Genomic DNA, 23897 nt, shown 5'->3' on the forward strand with positions numbered 1-23897 from the left:
AGACAGAGAGAGGAATGGAGAGAGAGACGGAGAGACAGAGAGAGGAATGAGAGAGAGACAGAGAGACAGAGAGAGAGAGAGAGAGAGAGAGGTGAATGGAGAAATAAAGGGAATGTTAGGACAGCCCACAATCCTTGGTGTGTGAATGAATGAATTAATGCAATTCAGATTTTAATTGTGAAATAAAACTTCTAAAACTATCTTGCTCCCCCCTCCTTCCCTCTCTCCCATCCCCCCTCCCTCCCTTCCTCCCCTTATCCTCCTCTTCTCTCCTCCCTCCTCCCCTCTCCCTCCTCCCTCCTTCCCCCTCCTCCTCCTCCTCCCTCCTCCTCCCCCCTCCTCCTTCCCTCCCATCCCCCCTCCCTCCTCCCTCCCTTCCTCCTCTTATCCTCCTCTTCTCTCCTCCCTCCCTCCCCCTCCTCCCCTCTCCCTCCTCCCTCCTTCCTCCCCCGTCCTCCCCCTCCTCCCCCCTCCTCCTCCTCTCTCCTCCTCCCCCCTCCTCCTTCCCTCCTCCTCCCTCTCTCTCTCCAGGGTGTTCACAGTGACAGCAGTGGCCCAGCTGTGTGTGTTGGGTACTATGTGGATATTTGGAGTGTTCCAGTTCCAAGAGGAGGGGACAGTGGTCATGACATATCTCTTCACTATCCTCAACTCTCTACAGGGAGCTCTGCTGTTCATCATGCACTGCCTACTGAACAAAACGGTATGGTATGGGGTGGGTGTGTGTGTGTTGTGTGTGTGTGTGTGTGTGTGTGTGTGTAACACTGTGCTCTGCTGCCTCCATCAGGTGAGAGAGGAGTATGGCAAGTTCCTGTCCTGTATCTGCACACCACAGAAGAAGAGATACTCAGAGTTCAGCACTACCAACCCTTTCTCCAGCCAATCCCAGGTACACACACACACAGAGAGAGAGAGAGAGAGAGAGAGAGAGAGAGAGAGAGAGAGAGAGAGAGAGAGAGAGAGAGAGAGAGAGAGAGAGAGTGTTAACCTCTGTCCTTGTTCCATTGTGTGTCCTAGGGGTCAAGGGGTGCCCAAAACACAGGGGAGTTGCAGATATGATGACATCACCAAACTACTACAATGCACCTCTTTACTCCCCCTCCCTTTTCAGGCCTGGTCAGTAGAAAATGTGCCTTACTAGTCCGGCGGGTTAGTAAAAATGTGCCCTATCTAGAACCTAAAATGGTTCTTCGGCTGTCCCTGTAGGAGAACCCTTTGAATAACCCTTTTTTGGTTCAAGGTAGAAACCTTTTTTTGTTCTAGGTAGAACCTTTTTGGTTTCCATCTAGATACCTTTCCACAGAGGGTTCTACCTGGAACCAAAAACAGTTCCTTCTGAAACCAAAAAGGTGCTTCTATGTGGAGAGCCCCTTTTTCTAAGCGTGTACCTTACTAGCCCGGCTGGTCAGCAGAAAATGTACCTTACTAGCCCGGCTGGTCAGCAGAAAATGTACCTTACTAGCCCGGCTGGTCAGTGTCCCAGAATCCTTAAATTCCACCCCTGATTAGATATGAAGATCAAACTTGATGTTAACCACTGTCTTATCAAGCATTAGGTTATCCAATCACAAGTTATATGATCTACATGTCACCCAATAGAAATCCATATGGTCTTTATGTCATCCAATCAGAAGTTATATGATCTTCATGTCATCCAATAGGAATCCATATAATCGTTGTCATCCAATAGGAATCCATATCCTCTTTATGTCATCCAATAGGATAAGAGGGAGTAGGAAGTGACAATGATGCAATGATAGTTTCATTTTCACCGACATAACATTTACATTTCAGTCATTAAGCAGATGTTCATATGCAGAGCATCTTACAGACAGAAAAGAAAGAAGGACCATATGATCTTCCTGTCATCCAATAGGAATCCATATGATCTTCCAATAGGAATCCATATGATCTTATCCAATAGTCTTATGTCATCCAATCAGAAGTGATATCCTCTTTATGTCATTTTTACAGCCACAAATGAAGAGTACTATTTGACCTTTATTTAACTAGGCAACTATCAGTACTATCATTAAAAACAAATTCTTATTTTCAACGATGGCCTAGGAACAGTGGGTTAACTGCCTTGTTCAGGGGCAGAAAGCCAGATTTGTACCTTGTCAGCTCAGGGACTTGCAACCTTTCAGTTACTAGTCCAACGCTCTAACCACTAGGCTACGCTGCCGCCCCAATTTTTTTACACCATGTCGTCAAATAGACAGATGAAACCGCAATCATAAACATAAGCTTTCTTCCTTTACATGAATGTGGTAGATTTATAGTAATATTTATTACCAAGAGCACAAGATCTGGTGACTTTTCTACACAAATAAATCCAGAGGGATTTAGAAAAACCTAAGATATGTGTTAGTTGTGACCTAATGGACTGTTATACTGTAAATGTGTATAATTTCTGCAGTCACTAATACTTCATATTAACTTTCAAGAATAGGCCTTTTTAAATTATTATACATGTTTATTAATACTTATAACAATTATTTCAAATGTTGTTTGAATGTTAATGTAATGGAAGGCTTGTAAGGCTTACACATTCTTATAAAATGTTTATAAAGGCTTACAAATATATATTTGAATAGTCCATAAATGGTTTGTTAAAATGCTTATTCGTGATAGTTATTATGAAGTGTTACCATAGCAACCTCTATCAGGGCCTTCATGCACCCCAACAATCTGAAGGGACACAGAGTATGAGAGGACGGCTGATGGGCGGTCCAGAAGGGGGCTAGTTGAATCATTTTGAATTTTTCAAACACCTGAAAAAGCTTTTTCCTGCAATCTAGAGCCATAACCATTATGCTTAATTCTATGTAAAATAGATATATTTTCTGCATATCTAAGTTTACCTCTTGAGCGGTCTGTACCCTCCTGACTGGTGATTATTGTTTAAAGAAACTAAAATGATTCTCTACATTCAGTACATTTAGTTATTGCTTGCTTTTCCAAAGTCTACCAACCTTGTCAGCAGGCAGACCAGCTAAGATAGTTAACAAACTGGTTATGCCCCTGTGTCCCCCATGGGCATGATGCCTCTGACCTCTGACCTCTATGCATATAATGAGATAATATAAGTCTTTGAGTAGAACATGGCTTCATCAATCACACTGCTTTTGTCCAAAAACAGTGTTCATCAACAGGTTTTTTCAGAAATCCCAGTTGACAGATTCACGGAATCAGGAGGAAATAAGAAGGAAATCTGGAATTCTCCAAACAGGATTTTGGGGAAAACCTGGAAATTGGTTTGAAAGGTTAAATAAAATGTGATACCCTACGGGCGTTTTTCCTGGACACAGGAAGGTTTGTTTACTTCTGACCAACAGAACCCGGGTCCAGCGACTGTCAACCCAACACCTTGTTACGCCAAGAGAACCCAACCTCCTGACGAGGTCGTTACAATAGATAATATTATAATATCATGAATAAATTGGTAGAGGTCCTTAGGCACAGATCTAGGACCAGAATACAGTAATGTACTGTACAGTTCTGCCATGGTAGAGGTCCATAGGCACAGATCTAGGATTAGAATACAGTAATGTACTGTACAGTTCTGCCATGGTAGAGGTCCTTAGGCACAGATCTAGGACCAGAATACAGTAATGTACTGTACAGTTCTGCCATGGTAGAGGTTGTCCTTAGCCACAGATCTAAGGTACATCAAATTATTTATTTTTTTACTTTTAAATTAGTGATTTATAGCCATTGATTCTTGAAGAATATGACGTATAACCCCTTTAAGGTTCCACCCTAAACGAGATACTCAGCTGTCTTCAACAAATTGTCAAAACAATGTCTGCATTCAATATATATTTTTTATTCTATTCTTTTGCACTTTTACTTCGACAATCAGTTTGGTTTAGTTTATTTAAAAAAATACTTTTTATTAAATGAAAAATAATTCAAAGCAATTGTGTATTTTTATGTCCTTCTATGAGCAGAGTTCTGAATGTAAGCATGCATTGTTGTACTTGACTGTGGGGGTCTGTATGGCTGGGTGGGTCTGTGTCGGTGGGTGGGTGTGTTTTTGGGTTTATCTGTAATTTTAGCCACAATTAAATCATTGTTACAAAGAACCTACTGTAGATGTCTTCTTACCACACACACACACACACACACACACACACACACACACACACACACACACACACACACACACACACACACACACACACACACACACACACACACACACACACACACACACACACACACACACACTTGTTTTACTATCCTTGTGGGGACCAAACAACTGATCCCCATTCAAAATAATAACCCTAAACATAACCCCTAACTCAAATTCTAACCCTGATTGTAAATCTAACCCTTAAGCCCAAAAAAGCCTTTTCCTTGTGGAGTCTGTTGAAATGTCCCCACTTGTTTTACTATCCTGTAAGGACAACTGAGGGTTATCTTACAAAGCTGGTTTGAGAAGTTAGCGAGGTAACTTTGGTCAACTCTGAGTTCAACTCAGGATAACCGGTCATACACCTTTAAGCCAGGTAAATGTCTATGGCAACGAGTTCTTCAGAACTAACCTGTTTCGAGGCAGGCTAACTCATGGCTAACTACACTTACCCTGAATGAAATGACTGAGCCTTGAGATGATGACCAAGGAAATCAGATTCCCTCCCTCTTGCGTTATAATCCCCTTCAAGAAAGCTGATTAAATATTAAAAAAATGTATTTCAAATGTTTAAAAAAAATAGTACAATTTTAAAATACCTACTGTATCACATTATGTAGTAATAACAGAATGCATTTTCAACTTTAGGTACTGTAAACATTGGTATGACTTAATACAATTATTTTCTCAATAGGAGTGGGGGAAAAGTTGCTCCTGCATTGACAAGTACATGAAAGCACACCAAAGACGGCATTAACAATAAGTAATACAATAAAGAGGGCATTCCTAGAAGCCTCACTCCCTCCCCCTACCTCTCCTCCACCCTCTCTCCCTCCCCCTACCTCTCCTCCACCCTCTCTCCCTCCCCCTACCTCTCCTCCACCCTCTCTCCCTCCCCCTACCTCTCCTCCACCCACTCTCTCTCTTCTCTCTCTCTCTTTCCCCCTACCTCTCCTCCACCCTCTCTCCCTCCCCCTACCTCTCCTCCACCCTCTCTCCCTCCCCCTACCTCTCCTCCACCCTCTCTCCCTCCCCCTACCTCTCCTCCACCCTCTCTCTCTCCCTCCCCCCTACCTCTCCTCCACCCTCTCTCCCTCCCCCTACCTCTCCTTCACCCTCTCTCTCTCCCTCCCCCTACCTCTCCTCCACTCTCTCCCTCTCCCCCTACCTCTCCTCCACCCTCTCTCCCTCCCCCTACCTCTCCTCTACCCTCTCTCTCTCCCCTACCTCTCCTCCACTCTCTCTCTCCCTCCCCCTACCTCTCCTCCACCCTCTCTCTCTCTCCCCCTACCTCTCCTCCACCCTCTCTCTCTCTCCCCCTCCCTCCCCTCCACCCTCTCTCTCTCCCTCCCCCTACCTCTCCTCCACCCTCTCTCTCTCCCTCCCCCCTACCGCTCCACCACCCCCCCTCTCTCTCTTCTCTCTCTCTCCTTCCCCCTACCTCTCCTCCACCCCCTCTCTCTCTCCTTCCCCCTACCTCTCCTCCACCCTCTCTCTCTCTCTCCCCTCCACCCCCTCTCTCTCTCCTTACCCTACCTCTCCTCCACCCATTCTCTCTCTCTCTCCCCCCCTACATCTCCTCCACCCTCTCTCTCTCTCTCCCCCCCCTACCTCTCCTCCACCCTCTCTCTCTCCCTCCCCCCTACCTCTCCTCCACCCATTCTCTCTCTCTCCCCCCCTACATCTCCTTCACCCTCTCTCTCTCCCTCCCCCTACCTCTCCTCCACTCTCTTCCTCTCCCCCTACCTCTCCTCCACCCTCTCTCCCTCCCCCTACCTCTCCTCTACCCTCTCTCTCTCCCCTACCTCTCCTCCACTCTCTCTCTCCCTCCCCCTACCTCTCCTCCACCCTCTCTCTCTCTCCACCTACCTCTCCTCCACCCTCTCTCTCTCCCCCCCCTCCCTCCCCTCCACCCTCTCTCTCTCTCCCTCCCCCTACCTCTCCTCCACCCCCTCTCTCTCTCCCTCCCCCTACCTCTCCTCCACCCCTCTCTCTCTCCCTCCCCCCTACCGCTCCTCCACCCCCCCTCTCTCTCTCTTCTCTCTCTCTCCTTCCCCCTACCTCTCCTCCACCCCCTCTCTCTCTCCTTCCCCTACCTCTCCTCCACCCTCTCTCTCTCCCCTCCACCCCCTCTCTCTCTCCTTCCCCTACCTCTCCTCCACCCATTCTCTCTCTCTCTCCCCCCCTACATCTCCTCCACCCTCTCTCTCTCTCTCCCCCCCCTACCTCTCCTCCACCCTCTCTCTCTCCCTCCCCCCTACCTCTCCTCCACCCTCTCTCTCTCTCCCCCCCTACCTCTCCTCCACCCTCTCTCTCTCTCCCTCCCCCCTACCTCTCCTCCACACTCTCTCTCTCTCTCCCCCTACCTCTCCTTCACACCTCTCTCTCTCTCTCTCCCTCCACCTACCGCTCCTCCACTCTCTCTCTCTCCCTCCCCCTACCTCTCCTCCACCCCCTCTCTCTTCTCTCTCTCTCTCTCCCCCTATCTCTCCTCCACCCCCTCTCTCTCTCCCTCCCCCTACCTCTCCTCCACCCTCTCTCTCTCCCTCCCCCCTACCTCTCCTCCACCCTCTCTCTCTCCCTCCCCCTACCTCACCTCCACTCTCTCTCTCTCTCTCCCCCTACCTATCCTCCACTCTCTCTCTCTCTCTCTCCCCTACCTCTCCTCCACTCTCTCTCTCCCCCTACCTCTACTCCACTCTCTCGCTCTCTCTCTCCCCCTACCCTCTCCTCCACTCTCTCTCTCTCTCTCTCCCCCTACCTCTCCTCCCCCCCTCTCTCTCTCTCCCTCCCCCTACCTCTCCTCCACCCTCTCTCTCTCTCCCTCCCCCTACCTCTCCTCCACTCTCTCTCTCTCCCTCCCCCTACCTCTCCTCCACTCTCTCTCTCCCCCTACCTCTCCTCCACCCTCTCTCTCTCTCCCCCCCTACCTCTCCTCCACCCTCTCTCTCTCCCTCCCCCCTACCTCTCCTCCACCCTCTCTCTCTCTCTCCCCCCTACCTCTCCTCCACCCTCTCTCTCTCTCTCCTCCCCCCTACCTCTCCTCCACACTCTCTCTCTCTCTCCCCCTACCTCTCCTTCACCCTCTCTCTCTCTCTCCCTCCACCTACCGCTCCTCCACTCTCTCTCTCCCTCCCCCTACCTCTCCTCCACCCCCTCTCTCTTCTCTCTCTCTCCCTCCCCCTACCTCTCCTCCACCCTCTCTCTCTCTCCCTCCCCCCTACCTCTCCTCCACCCTCTCTCTCTCCCTCCCCCTACCTCACCTCCACTCTCTCTCTCTCTCTCCCCCTACCTATCCTCCACTCTCTCTCTCTCTCTCCCCCTACCTCTCCTCCACTCTCTCTCTCCCCCTACCTCTCCTCCACTCTCTCGCTCTCTCTCTCCCCCTACCTCTCCTCCACTCTCTCTCTCTCTCTCTCCCCCTACCTCTCCTCCACCCTCTCTCTCTCTCCCTCCCCCTACCTCTCCTCCACTCTCTCTCTCTCCCTCCCCCTACCTCTCCTCCACTCTCTCTCTCCCCCTACCTCTCCTCCACTCTCTCTCTCTCTCTCTCTCCCCCTACCTCTCCTCCACTCTTTCTCTCTCCCTCCCCCTACCTCTCCTCCACCCTCTCTCTCTCTCCCTCCCCCTACCTCTCCTCCACCCCCTCTCTCTTCTCTCTCTCTCTCCCCCTATCTCTCCTCCACCCCCTCTCTCTCTCCCTCCCCCTACCTCTCCTCCACCCTCTCTCCATCCCTCCCCCCTACCTCTCCTCCACCCTCTCTCTCTCCCTCCCCTACCTCTCCTCCACTCTCTCTCTCTCTCCCCCTACCTCTCCTCCACCCTCTCTCCCTCCCCCTACCTCTCCTCCACCCTCTCTCTCTCCCTCCCCCCTACCTCTCCTCCACCCTCTCTCTCTCCCCCCTACCTCTCCTCCACCCTCTCTCTCTCGCTCTCCCCCTACCTCTCCTTCACCCTCTCTCTCTCTCCCTCCCCCTACCTCTCCTCCACTCTCTCTCTCCCTTCCCCTAACTCTCCTCAGCTCTTTCTCTCTCCATCCCCCTACCTCTCCTCCACCCTCTCTCCCTCCCCCTACCTCTCCTCCACCCTCTCTCTCTCCCTCCCCCCCTACCTCTCCTCCACCCTCTCTCTCTCTCCCCCTACCTCTCCTCCACCCTCTCTCTCTCCCTCCCCCTACCTCTCCTCCCCCCTCTCTCTCCTCGCTCTCCCCCTACCTCTCCTCCACCCTCTGTCTCTCTCCCCCTACCTCTCCTTCACCCTCTCTCTCTCTCCCTCTCCCCCTACCTCTCCTCCACTCTCTCTCTCTCCCTCCCCCTACCTCTCCTCCGCTCTCTCTCTCTCCCCCTCTCTCTCTCCCCCTACCTCTCCTCCACCCTCTCTCTCTCCCCCTACCTCTCCTCCACTCTCTCTCTCCCTCCCCCTACCTCTCCTCCACTCTCTCTCTCTCCTTCCCCCTACCTCTCCTCCACCCTCTCTCTCTCCCTCCCCCCTACCTCTCCTCCACCCTCTCTCTCTCCCTCCCCCTACCTCTCCTCCACTCTCTCTCTCTCTCCCCCCTACCTCTCCTCCACCCTCTCTCTCTCCCCCCTACCTCTCCTCCACACTCTCTCTCTCCCTCCCCCTACTTCTCCTCCACTCTCTTCTCTCTCTCTCCCCCCCCACCTCTCCTCCACCCTCTCTCTCTCTCCCTCCCACTACCACTCCTCCACTCTCTTCTCTCTCTCTCCCTCCCCTACCTCTTCTCCTCTCTCTCTGTCTGACTCTCTCTCTTGTCCCCTCTCTCTCTCCCTCCCCCACCTCTCCTCCACACTCTCTCTCTCTCTGTCTGTCTGAGGCTCTCTCTCTTCCCCGCTCTCTCTCCCTCCCCCACCCTCTCTCACTGTCCGACTCTCTCTCTCCTTCTCTCTCCATAACCCGTTATTGTAAATGTAGCCGTGGGAAATACGAGTGCTGAAGGTGCTGTAGCACCACCTGGTGGTGAGATGTTAAAACTGTAACAATTTATGTTCCAATAAAAATGATTAAAGCATTTTTCTGTTGCGTTATTGATGTAAATGATCATGAGATTTGGGTAGTGGGAAGAACAAAACATGGGATATTTATATATAGGGCACATTCTGAATGCCACAAAGAGGAAAATGACAGTTGGCTCAGAACAGGGCAGCACGGCCGGCCCTTAAAAGTCCACGGAGAACTAACATTAATGATTTGCATGTCAATCTCTCATGACTCAAAGTGTCTTATGTCACCATACCAAATGTAACTTATCATACTAATTACAGTGTCCCGGATTTACATTTACTATGTTACGTCTAGTCTATGAGACCAGGCTACATTGGCAGATAAAGAAATGAGGACATGGAACTAAGAGCCTAGGCCAACGTAGCAGTAGGCTTAAAACTGCCATCGTCAACTAAATAAAAATACATAAAGCCGACAAATAAAAACAGAAAATATTCTGATGAAAATGCAGGTTCTTTCAATCTCATTCATCTCTCTACTCCGCCTGTCTGTCTGTCTGTCTGTCTCCCTTTCTGTCTTGACTTGAGCTAGTGAAGTACAACATTGTATAAAATCAATCAACCGGGAGCAGCCCAATGACTGTATATATGAATGTCCGGCAGAAGTTGTCGCTAACGAACTTGCAACATTGTATCAACTAGCCTATTCCTGGCCCTCAGAGTTTCCTGCCCATATTCTGGGCCCTCAGAGTTTCCTGCCCCTATTCTGGGCCCTCAGAGTTTCCTGCCCCTATAGGCCCTCAAAGTTTCCTGCCCCTATAGGCCCTCAGAGTTTCCTGCCCCTATAGGCCCTCAGAGTTTCCTGCCCCTATAGGCCCTCAGAGTCTCCTGCCCCTATTGGCCCTCAGAGTTTCCTGTGCCAGTGAGCTCTGGACAGAGACAGCTGCTTTAACACAAAGGGAAATGTATTCAGGTATTTTATTTCCATTGGATAGCTATAAGAGATCCTCAGAGACATTCTGCTCTTTCACACCGGGGCCTGGTGGTCATCGTGGGGGAGAGTGTTGGAAAGATTTTTCAAATAGTCCACTGTGAGGAACTGTTATCATTCACAATGGATTGTTGTTTTTTTCACTGAAAAAAAAATTACTGAGAATCTCAGCTTATTAGTAAGTGGTGAGTTAAGCCAATCAGAAATAATACATTCCCAAATGGGCACTTTCCAGTTTGCCCACTTCTATGCCTGCTCATGTCCACATGCTCTGTCAACATTAACCTCTCTTGGGTAGGGGGCTGTATTTTCACCTCCAGATTAAAAGTATGCCCAAACTACCTGTTACTCAGGCCCAGAAGCTAGGACATGCATATAATTGGTAGTATTGGATAGAAAACACTCTAAAGTTTCAAAAACTGTTAAAATAATGTCTGTGAGTATAACAGAACTGATATGGCAGGTGAAAACCTGAGAAAAATCCATCCAGGAAGTGGAATTATTTTAATGTGGCTGTTTTTCGACTCAATGCCTATAGAGAATCCAATGGGTTAGGAATCAGATTGCAGTTTCTATGGCTTCCACTAGATGTCAACAGTCTTTAGACATGGTTTCAGGCTTTTATTTTGAAAAACGACAAGTAAAAAGCCATTTTGGTCAGAGGACAGAGGAAGTATGCAGACCTGATTTGGGCGCACTCCCGTGAGAGTGTCGTTTGTTATTTTTCCTTTCTATTGAAAACGATATTGTCCGGTTAAAATATTATTGATTATAAAGACAATAAACAACCTGAGGATTAATTATAAACATCGTTTGACATGTTTCGACAAACTTTACCGGTACTTTTAGGATGTATTCGTCTGCCTGTTGTGACTGCATTGGAGCCAGTCGATTACTGAACAAAACGCGCCAACAAAACTTTGTTTTTGGGACATAAAGAGGGACTTTATCGAACAAAACAAACATTTACTGTGTAACTGAGAGTCTTGTGAGTACAACCATATGAAGATCATCAAAGGGAAGTGATTAATTTTATCGCTATTTCTGACTTTCGTGACTCCTCTACTTGGCTGGTAAATGTTTGTATGCTTTTTTAAGAGGGGCGCTGTCCTCAGATAATCGCATTGTATGCTTTCGCCGTAAAACCTTTTTGAAATCTGACACAGCGGCTGGATTAACAAGAAGTTCATCTTTAAGCCTATGTATAACACTTGTATATTTTATGAATGCTTATTGTGTGTATTTCTGTATTTTGAATTTGGCGCTCTGCAATTTCACCGGATGTTGGCCAGGTGGGACGCTAGCGTCCCACATACCCTAGAGAGATTTTAAGAGGACAGAGAAACCTGACAAACGCTCTGTCAACATTAAGAGGACAGAGGAACCTGACACATGCTCTCATGAAGCGCTCCAAACAAAATACAATGAAAATATTTACAAAACACATAAATAATGGTATGAAAGGAACAAAATGTGTTTCTCACAAATGTAGCAGGTTGTGAACTCTGCAAACAATGTTTCCACTCTGAGAATGAGAAGGGGAAATGACTGTGGGCTTAATCAGGCCATGCATTAACAGAAATGACCGTAGGCTTAAACAGTGCATGCATTAACAGAAATGACTGTGGGCTTAATCAATCCATGCATTAACAGAAATGACCGTAGGCTTAAACAGTGCATGCATTAACAGAAATTACTGTGGGCTTAATCAATCCATGCATTAACAGAAATGACCGTAGGCTTAAACAGTGCATGCATTAACAGAAATTACTGTGGGCTTAATCAGGCCAGGCATTAACAGAAATTACTGTGGGCTTAATCAGGCCAGGCATTAACAGAAATTACTGTGGGCTTAATTAGGCCAGGCATTAACAGAAATTACTATGGGCTTAATCAGGCCAGGCATTAACAGAAATGACTGTAACCAAATGATAGTATTAACAGTACCTTTACTACTGGGGAAATGTGTAATGGATCATTTATAAAAAATAAACAACCAAAGGGGAAAAACGTTTGTGATTTTAAACAATCCACAGCTTTAAAAGGAGCTAATTATCCTCGGTGGCTAAGTCTGGTGAAGTATTTAGAATTATTTGATTTATTTCTGTATAGACAGGAGTAATTATATCATTTTGGCAAACGTATTTTAATTTACTTTAGGCTGCAGTGACTAATGTTACCGAATCGTGTCCTATGATTAGGCTACTCATCACATTAGGAATTGTATTTTATTGTTAGCATGCAAATACATTACTATAAAGGTGATTAATTTCAACCCACTAGAGAACATCTTCATGGTTGCAAAACAGTTCCACCGCCAGCAATCAACTTCATATTTTGAAATAACTTAACTGAAGTGTGCTGGCACGGGAGTGAGTGACTGGCTACCATTACAACAACTCTCTGGTAACGTCGGTCAATAGCGAACGGGCTCCGTTTGACTGACAGCTACCAGAACAAATGATGAGCTCGGATGGGCCGATGCCCGTGACGTTTTGAGCCTGGTTTATATGGGGAGGATAGGCTGGGAGAGAGAGAGATCTGTGTTGTCCGCGTATGAACTGCGTACAGATTGTAGTTTTGACTTTGGTGTTTTATTGATCTATTGAGTTACTTTCTCGGGTTACTTTCTGTTGGTTGTAGTTTAGGCAATAGGCTACTGTACATCAACTGTGTAGTTTAGCATGCGGTTTCTAGATCAGCTAAAGAAAATAATCAACAGTAGCCTAGGGGTACCGGTGAGAGCAGGGGCGGAAATCCCAGGGGGGACGGGGGGGGACACGACCCCCCCATCCTGGGAAAAATATGATTTGTCCCCCCCAATATATCACTGTAAACAAAACTATGTAATTTAAATAATATTAATAATACGCAATGAAAGCAATTGTGCTGATTATAGACACTTAATAGCGCGTTTATAAGTTTCAAAAGTTTGCGACCCGCCACCATTTGCCTCACAATGGTTTGATCCACTGCCAGTTCCTTAGTTGGCAAGGTAACAGAGGGTTCGTATCTACTGTCTGAAAGGCACTCAATGCACGTAACTGACGGGAGGTTCATCCAGTCAATCGCGCCAGGGTTCACACACACACACACTAGCTGAATTTGCAGAGCTAGCGCGCAAATATTAACTATTAAGCTAGCTAGTACCTATTCCATTTATGTGGCGTCGTCAAAGATGGAATCTTTGCTATCGTCAATTTATTCCAAGATCAGCATGCATGTAAGTTAGTGCTTCAAAGTCCCTGTGATAAGGTTAGCGATAAACTGAACAGAACTACACTCTCTTCTACCATTGTCTTAAATATATTTAATGGTCTCGTTGCAAAAGCTAAATTGTCGCAAGGGAACTTTTATTTATTTATTTTATTTCACCTTTATTTAACCCGGGTAGTAAAGATTATAGCAAACACCACTGAAATGGAATTTGTGCTCGCTAGCTTTGCAAATTCAGCTATTGTTGGAAGCCAGCCAATATGAAACAAACGATTAAAATTACAAAAGGTTGCAGAATATGTTGTGTAAATGGTGAACTCATACAGCTGTCAACTCTTGTCACTGCAATCCGTTTCACATTTGCTAGCTACCTTTTAGATCAAAGCCCATATAGAATGATAGAAGATAAGATGATAGAAGCCCATCTCCTACTGTAAATAACCTACACACTGTGTGTGTAGCCAGCCAGCCAACCAGCCAGGTAGAAAAATGGCAGATAAAAGATGGACATCAGAGTATTTTTCAGTACACCAAAACGCAAAGTAAGAACGCTAGTAGCCAAATATCTCAGACTAGTTGATAAAATGTTCATAAGAAAGAAGTGAAATGCTAATGGAAATGTTTCACAATGATGTCATTAGGCAGAGCAGGCAACAGATGGCACACAGACAGCAGAGTTGGGGACAGATATGCAGGGACAGACTGGCAGAGACAGGGAGTCTCAGGTAAGTTTGTTGAGTCTTTGTTTGGCAACATTATGAAAGGTTCTCAATTTTTTTAACTTGTAAAATAGGAACATAATTGGAAAATGCCATGGATACCCCCACTCTCAACTTAAACTGGTGACTGAACTAAGATTTGTTAAAGGCAATGGTATTGCTGTTGTGATTAGTTGTGTAGTTTTGGGTACCGGTAGTTAGGAGTACGGCAAACACCTTATTTCTTTGGTTCCTCAATATACATTTACCATATTACAACGTGGGCTATGTGTTACAGCACTACTTTTGGTGTCCCCCTCAGGAATTGCTCTTGAGAAAATGTCATGTAATTGTCCCCTCCAAAGTTGATATCAGATTTTCGCCCCTGGGTGAGAGTAGTCAGGTGTAGCCGAGAGAGAGCACTCTTATCGTGGCCGCTGACACACACAGAGAATACGCTATCTGGGATACGTAGCACCCTGAACAGAGAGACACACAGAGAATACGCTATCTGGGATACGTAGCAACCTGAACAGAGAGACACACACGGAGAATACGCTATCTGGGATACGTAGCACCCTGAACAGAGGGACACACACGGAGAATACGCTATCTGGGATACGTAGCACCCTGAACAGAGAGACACACACAGAGAATACGCTATCTGGGATACGTAGCACCCTGAACAGAGGTTGAACACACAGCACGTATCCGGTCAAACTATTATACAGGTGAGCGCCACTATTCAGAAACATTACGGTTAGACCCATATTAGTGTCAAATTCATGATATTAATAATTAACATTTACATTTGGATATTGTCTTTTTAACAATGATATTTATAGACCATTTGGAGCAACTTTGATGGAGGTGGGGGCCACAAAATATCAGTGGAGAGAACATTTTATCGTTCTAGAGAACTTTTATCGTTCTGGAGTTCATTTCATGCAATTCTATACATTTTGCCATTGGGTGTACAGAAAATGATGCAGTTTTAAAGCAAGTTTGCTGCAATTCTACACATTTTACCATGGAGCAGAGAGAAGATTTAGCAATTCTATAACTCATTTCCTGAAATTCTACACATTTTGGGGTGAAAAGAAATGTTTGCAGTTTATAATATCTGAGTTAGACTAACAAAATCAATGGGGCCCCAGCAGTTAATACAACCATTATAACAAGTTTAGATAGCTGGCCGCAAAACTAACGAAGCGATCTAAAAAATGTTAGCCTACATGCCATGGGCTAATACTGTAACAGGAGAAACACTGCTGATGCACAGCCACATTTAGAAAAGTCACCTTGTGTATCCTACTATTGTAATTCACAACAGTAAGTTGAGACCCTGACGAGCCTTAACCACACCGAGAGTGTTTACCCTAATTGTTACACAGCATCATCTGGATATGTATGGCACCAAAGTTTAACATTCACCGCCTGCTACCAATTCCTGTCAAGCCGTCTACACATACACTTTGACCCATACGTTCTATAAATCCAACGTACGCACCACACCGAACACACTGCAACTGCCTCTGCAATGAAATGCTGCAAGGAAACACAGCATTCCATAGGAAATGAATGTACTGAGGTTGTCAGGGTGATCGAAGCGTAAGTTCCAAACAAAAGAAAGGAACGTTGCCTGTCCCTGATTCAGAGCTACTGTGGGGGTTGATATTGTTATAATCTGGGTGACCGGTGTACCATATGGATAGTTACTGAATATGATGGAAATAGTCCCGTGTGGCTCAGTTGGTAGAGCACGGTGTTTACAACGCCAGGGTTGTGGGTTCGATTCCCACTGGGGACCAGTACGGAGAAGAGAAAAAAAAAATGAAATGTATGCATTCACTAAGTCGCACTGGATAAGAGCGTCTGTTAAATGACTAAAATGTAAATGTAGTTCAATTGACTTTGTGGTGGTTTTTAATCCTCTATGATGGTTAATGTGTGATTAGTGGCAGGCTACTCCCATGACTGTCTACAGGAAATGAACTGTCTACAGGAAATGGGTCATAGACAGTTCATTCATTCATAGACAGTTATTGTGTATAAACAGTTCATTCATTCATAGACAGTTACTGTATAGTTAGTTATTGTGTATAGACAGTTCATTCATTCATAGACAGTTACTGTATAGTTAGTTATTGACTATTTTATGTAACTACGCAATTCAGTTAAGAACAAATTCTTATTTACAATGACGGCCTAGGAACAGTGGGTTAACTGCCTTGTTCAGGGACAGAACAACAGATTTTTACCTTGTCAGCTCGGGGATTAGATCCAGGAACCTTTGGGTTACTAGTCCAACGCTCTAACCACTAGGCTACCTGCCGCCCCAAAATTAGACAGTTATTGTGTTTAGACAGTTATTGTGTGTAGACAGTTATTGTGTGTAGACAGTTATTGTGTATAGACAGTTATTGTGTGTAGACAGTTATTGTGTGTAGACAGTTATTGTGTATAGACAGTTATTGTGTATAGACAGTTATTGTGTATAGACAGTTATTGTGTATAGACAGTTATTGTGTATAGACAGTTATTGGGTAGGCCCCTATATACCACAGTTTTGTATTAGTTCACATTACAGTATTCATTGCCAGTCAGTTAAATGACTCTGCGTTTAGACAAGGCAGAATACATCCTGTTTAGTTCCAAACACAAAGTGAAAACAGTCTTCCAACTTCTGGGTCAGGTGTAGTGAAGTAGTGGTGAAGGAGATGTGAACTGGACCAGGACATGACTAGGGTAACATGACAGGTGGGACCAATCCCAAACAGACTCCTAGACTCTACGCACCTGTGGAGATCTGAGAGGATTTGATTGGTATAAGTAATATGGTGAAACATCCACGTAGCAAGGTGGAGGGCAAGATGGTGCTATTACCAGATTGTTTACAGTCAAATCTTCTTAGATCTTTACAAGGGAGTAGGGCTCAGGAGTTGATTTGGCACTGGGCTGTGAACTCATGGCTCTGAAAGTCATTCTCTCCATGATAAAGTTCCTGGCAAAGAGTAGCCAAGTTCCTGGATACGGGCCCTGGCAACAGGGTAAATGATACGATGCTTAGGACGACCCAACTCTGACGTCACCCCATTGAAATTGAAATTTAAGGTAAAGGTTAGGGTTAGGTTAAGGTTATGGTTAAGTTTAGGGAATGGTTAGGGGTAAAGGTCAGGGTTTGGGTTTAGGGTCAAGGTTGTCGCAAGTATCCAATTTAGCATATACCCTGGCAACATCTCTGATCCAGCCACCACTCTGGTACAGGGGAATGTCATACTAAACCAAATAAAATCACAACTTCAACGTCTCACAGAATGGACCAACAGGATATAAATGGCGTTGTTGACGTGTGTGTCTGTAGTACCCCTGGGGGGGGGGGGGGGGGGGGGTCATCATGGATGTTACATGAAATGGACCCAGCTTTTAGGGGAGACTGAACATAACCCTGAAAAATCATACTGACAACGGAAAGACAGAAACCAACTGTAGACCTTATAAAACGTTGCTGGAAGTTATCTTTACAGAGAAAGTTTGAAGATGCACCAATGTAAGTTGTTGACTAACTGTGTTTGTACATGTTCAGGTTGTCTTCCCCTCGGAATGGATATCACTATGTTGACTAACTGTGATGGATATCACTATGTTGACTAACTGGGATGGATATCACTATGTGGACTAACTGTGATGGATATCACTATGTTGACTAACTGGGATGGATATCACTATGTTGACTAACTGTGATGGATATCACTATGTTGACTAACTGTGATGGATATCACTATGTTGACTAACTGTGATGGATATCACTATGTTGACTAACTGGGATGGATATCACTATGTGGACTAACTGTGATGGATATCACTATTTGACTAACATGGGATGGATATCACTATGTTGACTAACTGTGATGGATATCACTATGTTGACTAACTGTGATGGATATCACTATGTTGACTAACTGGGATGGATATCACTATGTTGACTAACTGGGATGGATATCACTATGTTGACTAACTGGGATGGATATCACTATGTTGACTAACTGGGATGGATATCACTATGTTGACTAACTGGGATGGATATCACTATGTTGACTAACTGGGATGGATATCACTATGTTGACTAACTGTGATGGATATCACTATGTTGACTAACTGTGATGGATATCACTATTTGACTAACATGGGATGGTTATCACTATGTTGACTAACTGGGATGGATATCACTATGTTGACTAACTGTGATGGATATCACTATTTGACTAACATGGGATGGATATCACTATGTTGACTAACTGTGATGGATATCACTATGTTGACTAACTGGGATGGATATCACTATGTTGACTAACTGTGATGGATATCACTATGTTGACTAACTGGGATGGACCCAAGGCACCCAGTGCACTATATAGTGCACTACTTTTGACCAGGACCCATAATGACATTCCCTATATAGTGCACTAGTTTTGACCAGGGTAATAGAATGTAGTGTATTAACTAGTCCCTATATAGTGCACTAGTTTTGACCAGGGTAATAGAATGTAGTGTATTAACTAGTCCCTATATAGTGCACTAGTTTCGACCAGGGTAATAGAATGTAGTGTATTAACTAGTCCCTATATAGTGCACTAGTTTTGACCAGGGTAATAGAATGTAGTGTATTAACTAGTCCCTATATAGTGCACTAGTTTTGACCAGGGTAATAGAATGTAGTGTACTAACTAGTCCCTATATAGTGCACTAGTTTTGACCAGGGTAATAGAATGTAGTGTATTAACTAGTCCCTATATAGTGCACTAGTTTTGACCAGGGTAATAGAATGTAGTGTACTAACTAGTCCCTATATAGTGCACTAGTTTTTGACCAGGGTAATAGAATGTAGTGTATTAACTAGTCCCTATATAGTGCACTAGTTTTGACCAGGGTAATAGAATGTAGTGTACTAACTAGTCCCTATATAGTGCACTAGTTTTGACCAGGGTAATAGAATGTAGTGTACTAACTAGTCCCTATATAGTGCACTAGTTTTGACCAGGGTAATAGAATGTAGTGTATTAACTAGTCCCTATATAGTGCACTAGTTTTGACCAGGGTAATAGAATGTAGTGTACTAACTAGTCCCTATATAGTGCACTAGTTTTGACCAGGGTAATAGAATGTAGTGTACTAACTAGTCCCTATATAGTGCACTAGTTTTGACCAGGGTAATAGAATGTAGTGTATTAACTAGTCCCTATATAGTGCACTAGTTTTGACCAGGGTAATAGAATGTAGTGTACTAACTAGTCCCTATATAGTGCACTAGTTTTGACCAGGGTAATAGAATGTAGTGTACTAACTAGTCCCTATATAGTGCACTAGTTTTGACCAGGGTAATAGAATGTAGTGTACTAACTAGTCCCTATATAGTGCACTAGTTTTGACCAGGGTAATAGAATGTAGTGTACTAACTAGTCCCTATATAGTGCACTAGTTTTGACCAGGGTAATAGAATGTAGTGTATTAACTAGTCCCTATATAGTGCACTAGTTTTGACCAGGGTAATAGAATGTAGTGTACTAACTAGTCCCTATATAGTGCACTAGTTTTGACCAGGGTAATAGAATGTAGTGTATTAACTAGTCCCTATATAGTGCACTAGTTTTGACCAGGGTAATAGAATGTAGTGTACTAACTAGTCCCTATATAGTGCACTAGTTTTGACCAGGGTAATAGAATGTAGTGTACTAACTAGTCCCTATATAGTGCACTAGTTTCGACCAGGGTAATAGAATGTAGTGTATTAACTAGTCCCTATATAGTGCACTAGTTTTGACCAGGGTAATAGAATGTAGTGTATTAACTAGTCCCTATATAGTGCACTAGTTTTGACCAGGGTAATAGAATGTAGTGTACTAACTAGTCCCTATATAGTGCACTAGTTTTGACCAGGGTAATAGAATGTAGTGTATTAACTAGTCCCTATATAGTGCACTAGTTTTGACCAGGGTAATAGAATGTAGTGTACTAACTAGTCCCTATATAGTGCACTAGTTTTGACCAGGGTAATAGAATGTAGTGTACTAACTAGTCCCTATATAGTGCACTAGTTTCGACCAGGGTAATAGAATGTAGTGTATTAACTAGTCCCTATATAGTGCACTAGTTTTGACCAGGGTAATAGAATGTAGTGTATTAACTAGTCCCTATATAGTGCACTAGTTTTGACCAGGGTAATAGAATGTAGTGTACTAACTAGTCCCTATATAGTGCACTAGTTTTGACCAGGGTAATAGAATGTAGTGTATTAACTAGTTATCTTGTTGTTCTTCTTCTCCTCCACTTTCCTCCTTGTTGTCTCTCCGTCTCTCCCCTCTTCTACATCTCCCCTCTCCCCTCCCCCCCTCTGCTACGTCTCTCCCCTCACCTTCCTCCCCTCTTCTACATCTCCCTTCTCCTACGTCTCTCCCCTCCCCTCCCCCCCCTCTTCTACATCTCCCCTCCCTCTTCTATCCCCTCCCCTCACCTTCCTCCCCTCTCCCCTCACCTTCCTCCCCTCTTTTACATTTCCCCTCTCCCCTCCCCTTCCTCCATCTATCCCCTCTCCCCTCACCTTCCTCCCCTCTTCTACATCTCCCCTCTCCCTCCTCCCCTCTTCTATGTCTATCCCCTCCCCCCTCACCTTCCTCCCCTCTTCTACGTCTCTCCCCTCCCCTCCCCCCCTCTGCTACGTCTCTCCCCTCCCCTTCCTCCCCTCTTCTACATAGCACCATCTTGAGCTCCATAGGGGTTGTCCTCAGCTCTGTACCCTGGTCATGGAGCCTGGAGGCTGGGTTAGGATTGTACCTCACTGTGGGAGGATGGAGGTTCCCCTATGTGGCTCTACGCACCGCCAAGAGAGACCTAATGTTAGTATGGAGGGATGGATGGTCTGGTATGATTGGAGGTGGGTGTGGAAGCAGCTCTCATCAACTTCAACCTGCACCGTGATTCGCTGCTTCACTGTGTGGGTGTGTCCAGAGCGAAGGGGGTGGGGTTTGTGGTGGAGCTAGCAGAAGGTAAGAAGGGAGGAGAGGAGAAGCGATCTAATTGCTCAATTTTGAGAGCAGCTTCTGTCCGTCGAGTCTACTTTGGATACTATTGACCAATGTCCTTCTCTTCCTCCTCCCTCTCTCCTGTCTTAATCCTCGCTCCCTCCCTCGCTCCCTCCCTCACTCCCACAACCATGTGTGTATTAATACATTATCTCCACTATAATACACTGTGTATTACAGCATTACCTCCACTATAATACACTCAATCATGTGTATATTACAGTATTACCTCCACTATAATACACTCAACCATGTGTGTATTACAGCATTACCTCCACTTTAATACACCGTGTATTACAGCATTGCCTCCACTATAATACACTCAACCATGTGTGTATTACTACATTACCTCCACTATAATACACTGTGTATTACAGCATTGCCTCCACTATAATACACTCAACCATGTGTTTATTACAGCATTACCTCCACTATAATACACTCAACCATGTGTGTATTACTACATTACCTCCACTATGATACACTCAATGTGTGTATTACAACATTACCTCCACTATAATACACTCAACAATGTGTGTATTACAACATTACCTCCACTATAATACACTCAACCATGTGTGTATTACTACGTTACCTCCACTCTAATACACTCAACAATGTGTGTATTACAACATTACCTCCACTATAATACACTCAACCATGTGTGTATTACTACATTACCTCCACTATAATACACTGTGTATTACAACATTACGCAGAAATGCTTGTAAAAGATCTCAAATATAGTGTGTTAGGTGATCTAGTCAATGACAGCAGATCTAGGAGATCTAGTCTGTGGAGGTAGGGGATCTAGTCTGTGGAGGTAGGAGATCTAGTCTATGGAAGTAGGGGATCTAGTCTGTGGAGGTAGGAGATCTAGTCTGTGTTGGGTGATCTCTTGTGTGTTGGATGATATGGGCTGGGCTGCAGGGCAACTTGATCTCTGTGTTGTTGGTTGTGGATCTCTCAATGGATCATTCAGTGGATCCTGTCCTCCTGACCTGGACTAGCGGCCTATCCTTCGTGATGTGGTAGCTTCCATTGGATCTGGTGTTGGTAATCTGCTTCTCAACAGCGGATCCAGTGTGTGGGATCTTGCCCTTTCCCTTTCTGGTGGATTTAGTCTTTGGGATCCGGCCCATCATTTGAGCGGATCCGGTGTTTGACGTTTTGTCAGGGGATCTTGTCTCGTGGTTCTGGTCAGTGGTTGAGATCTTGGGTAATCCGGTCATTGAGATCTGGGCTTCGACAGGGGATCCGGTTTCTGTCAGCTTGCTGTCGTCAGTGGATCTAGTCTTGGTATCCTCTCCCTCATTGGATGATCCGTCGTGTGGGATCTGGTCTCCATCGTCATCCCCAGGGATGGGATCTAGCTCTACCTCCACACACACTCTCTGGGGTAACACCACTAGCCAGCACTTAGAACAGCTGCTCTGGAAGTACGGATACAGCGTCTCTGTGAAGCGCTGCGTGAAGGTGAACAGGAGTTTGTCCCTCATCGCGTCCCAGAATTCCACCTGACCCTCCTCCCAGTCCAGAAACACCTACAGATAACATAAAATGTCATTGTCCATTAGGCACTAAATGGAAATTGGTTATTTGTTCTTGTATGTCCCCTTCCGGCAAGGAGAAGATGGATTATCTGTAACAAATTCTAAATGAAGAAGAAAGGAAATCTGTTGTTGGCGCTCTTTCTTACAAGGTAAAACTACAGAAACAGAAGACTAAGTTAGACACACAGGGTTAACAGTTAATTAACTAAATCTATTTTATTCTATTCTAATATTTGTGGGTGTGCCTCCCCCTCTCTCAAGTACAACCTCTTATCTAACTATTGCCCCACCTTGATCCTGTGAAAGGGGTGGGACCAGTCCAGAGGGAGGGTGGTACAGGGTGTGGTCATGGCACAGTACGTCCCATTCCGTAGGCTGAGGGTCCATAGCCCCTCCTCCGGACACGCCTCAAACTCCTCCCTCCTACGCACCGATTGGCTGGCCACACCAACTGTCCAGTTGCTGCTCTCTCCAACCTTGAAGCAGGATATATTTGTTATTATTATACTCATGTATACTTAAAATTATATTTTGAATTGTACCGACAAAGTAACATTCCTGAAAGACAGATATATATAATATTACTCCAATACCATCAATAAAGAACCTCCATCAGTGTGTGTGTATGGGCCCTGGTCAAAAGCACCAAGAACCTCCATCAGTGTGTGTGTGTGTATGGGCCCTGGTCAAAAGCACCAAGAACCTCCATCAGTGTGTGTGTTTATGGGCCCTGGTCAAAAGCACCAAGAACCTCCATCAGTGTGTGTGGTTATGGGCCCTGGTCAAAAGCACCAAGAACCTCCATCAGTGTGTGGGTTTATGGGCCCTGGTCAAAAGCACAAAGAACCTCCATCAGTGTGTGTGTTTATGGGCCCTGGTCAAAAGCACCAAGAAGCTCCATCAGTGTGTGTGTTTATGGGCCCTGGTCAAAAGCACCAAGAACCTCCATCAGTGTTTGTGTTCATGGGCCCTGGTCAAATGCACCAAATAGTGAACAGTGTGCCATTTGGAACCCATCCTCAGTCAGTGAGTGCCACCTCCACTGTCCAGCAGTGGGTGCCGGCGCTGAATCCTTCCCAGCCCAGAGTGCAGTCGATCGGGTCAAATCTCTCCGGGTTAGCGGGCTGGATCTGGATCCACTCCTTTCCCAGCTGGACAGAGGTTAGCCCAGGGGAGAGGACCAGAGACGGGCAGGACGTGGTCGGGTCCAGGGTTACTGGAGCTGGAAGGGAGGGGTTGGGGGAAGAGGGGGACAGGGGTG

The 23897-nt window shown here is 45.4% G+C and overlaps 2 protein-coding genes and 1 long non-coding RNA gene across 4 annotated transcripts in view; 2 read left to right on the forward strand and 1 right to left on the reverse strand.

Moving 5' to 3' along the window:
- LOC115147751 (CD97 antigen) overlaps positions 1 to 1240 on the forward strand; it is a 132367-nt gene extending 131127 nt beyond the window's left edge. For both annotated transcript variants that reach the window (XM_029690045.1, XM_029690044.1), the window contains exons 14-16: positions 532 to 703; positions 788 to 889; positions 1018 to 1240. In XM_029690045.1, the coding sequence (XP_029545905.1) occupies positions 532 to 703; positions 788 to 889; positions 1018 to 1059 (316 nt within the window). In that variant the 3' untranslated portion in view covers positions 1060 to 1240. The remainder of the gene's footprint in view (positions 1 to 531; positions 704 to 787; positions 890 to 1017) is intronic.
- A 14-nt stretch (positions 1241 to 1254) lies between these two features.
- LOC115147754 (uncharacterized) lies at positions 1255 to 4088 on the forward strand. The gene is made up of 2 exons (XR_003866493.1): positions 1255 to 3451; positions 3580 to 4088. It is a non-coding gene; the product is annotated as an uncharacterized LOC115147754 (long non-coding RNA).
- A 17253-nt stretch (positions 4089 to 21341) lies between these two features.
- On the reverse strand, positions 21342 to 23860 carry LOC115147755 (uncharacterized). Its single transcript, XM_029690047.1, has 3 exons — positions 23674 to 23860; positions 22927 to 23112; positions 21342 to 22627 (listed from the first exon to the last, which is right to left on the reverse strand). The coding sequence occupies exons 2-3, from the start codon at positions 22984 to 22986 to the stop codon at positions 22058 to 22060; spliced, it is 630 nt and encodes a 209-aa protein (XP_029545907.1). The 5' UTR covers positions 22987 to 23112; positions 23674 to 23860; the 3' UTR covers positions 21342 to 22057.
- Between the last annotated feature and the right edge of the window lie 37 nt (positions 23861 to 23897).

This window comes from Salmo trutta, chromosome 14 (assembly GCF_901001165.1).
Source record: "Salmo trutta chromosome 14, fSalTru1.1, whole genome shotgun sequence".
In the NCBI taxonomy this organism is placed as follows: domain Eukaryota; kingdom Metazoa; phylum Chordata; class Actinopteri; order Salmoniformes; family Salmonidae; genus Salmo; species Salmo trutta.

Coding starts and splice junctions, on each gene's coding strand:
- LOC115147755 (XM_029690047.1), bottom strand. CDS start 22,986: ATGACCACACCCTGTACCACCCTCCCTCTGGACTGGTCCCACCCCTTT. Junction 22,628..22,926: donor ACCCCTTTCACAGGATCAAG/GTGGGGCAATAG, acceptor TGTTATCTGTAG/GTGTTTCTGGACTGGGAGGA.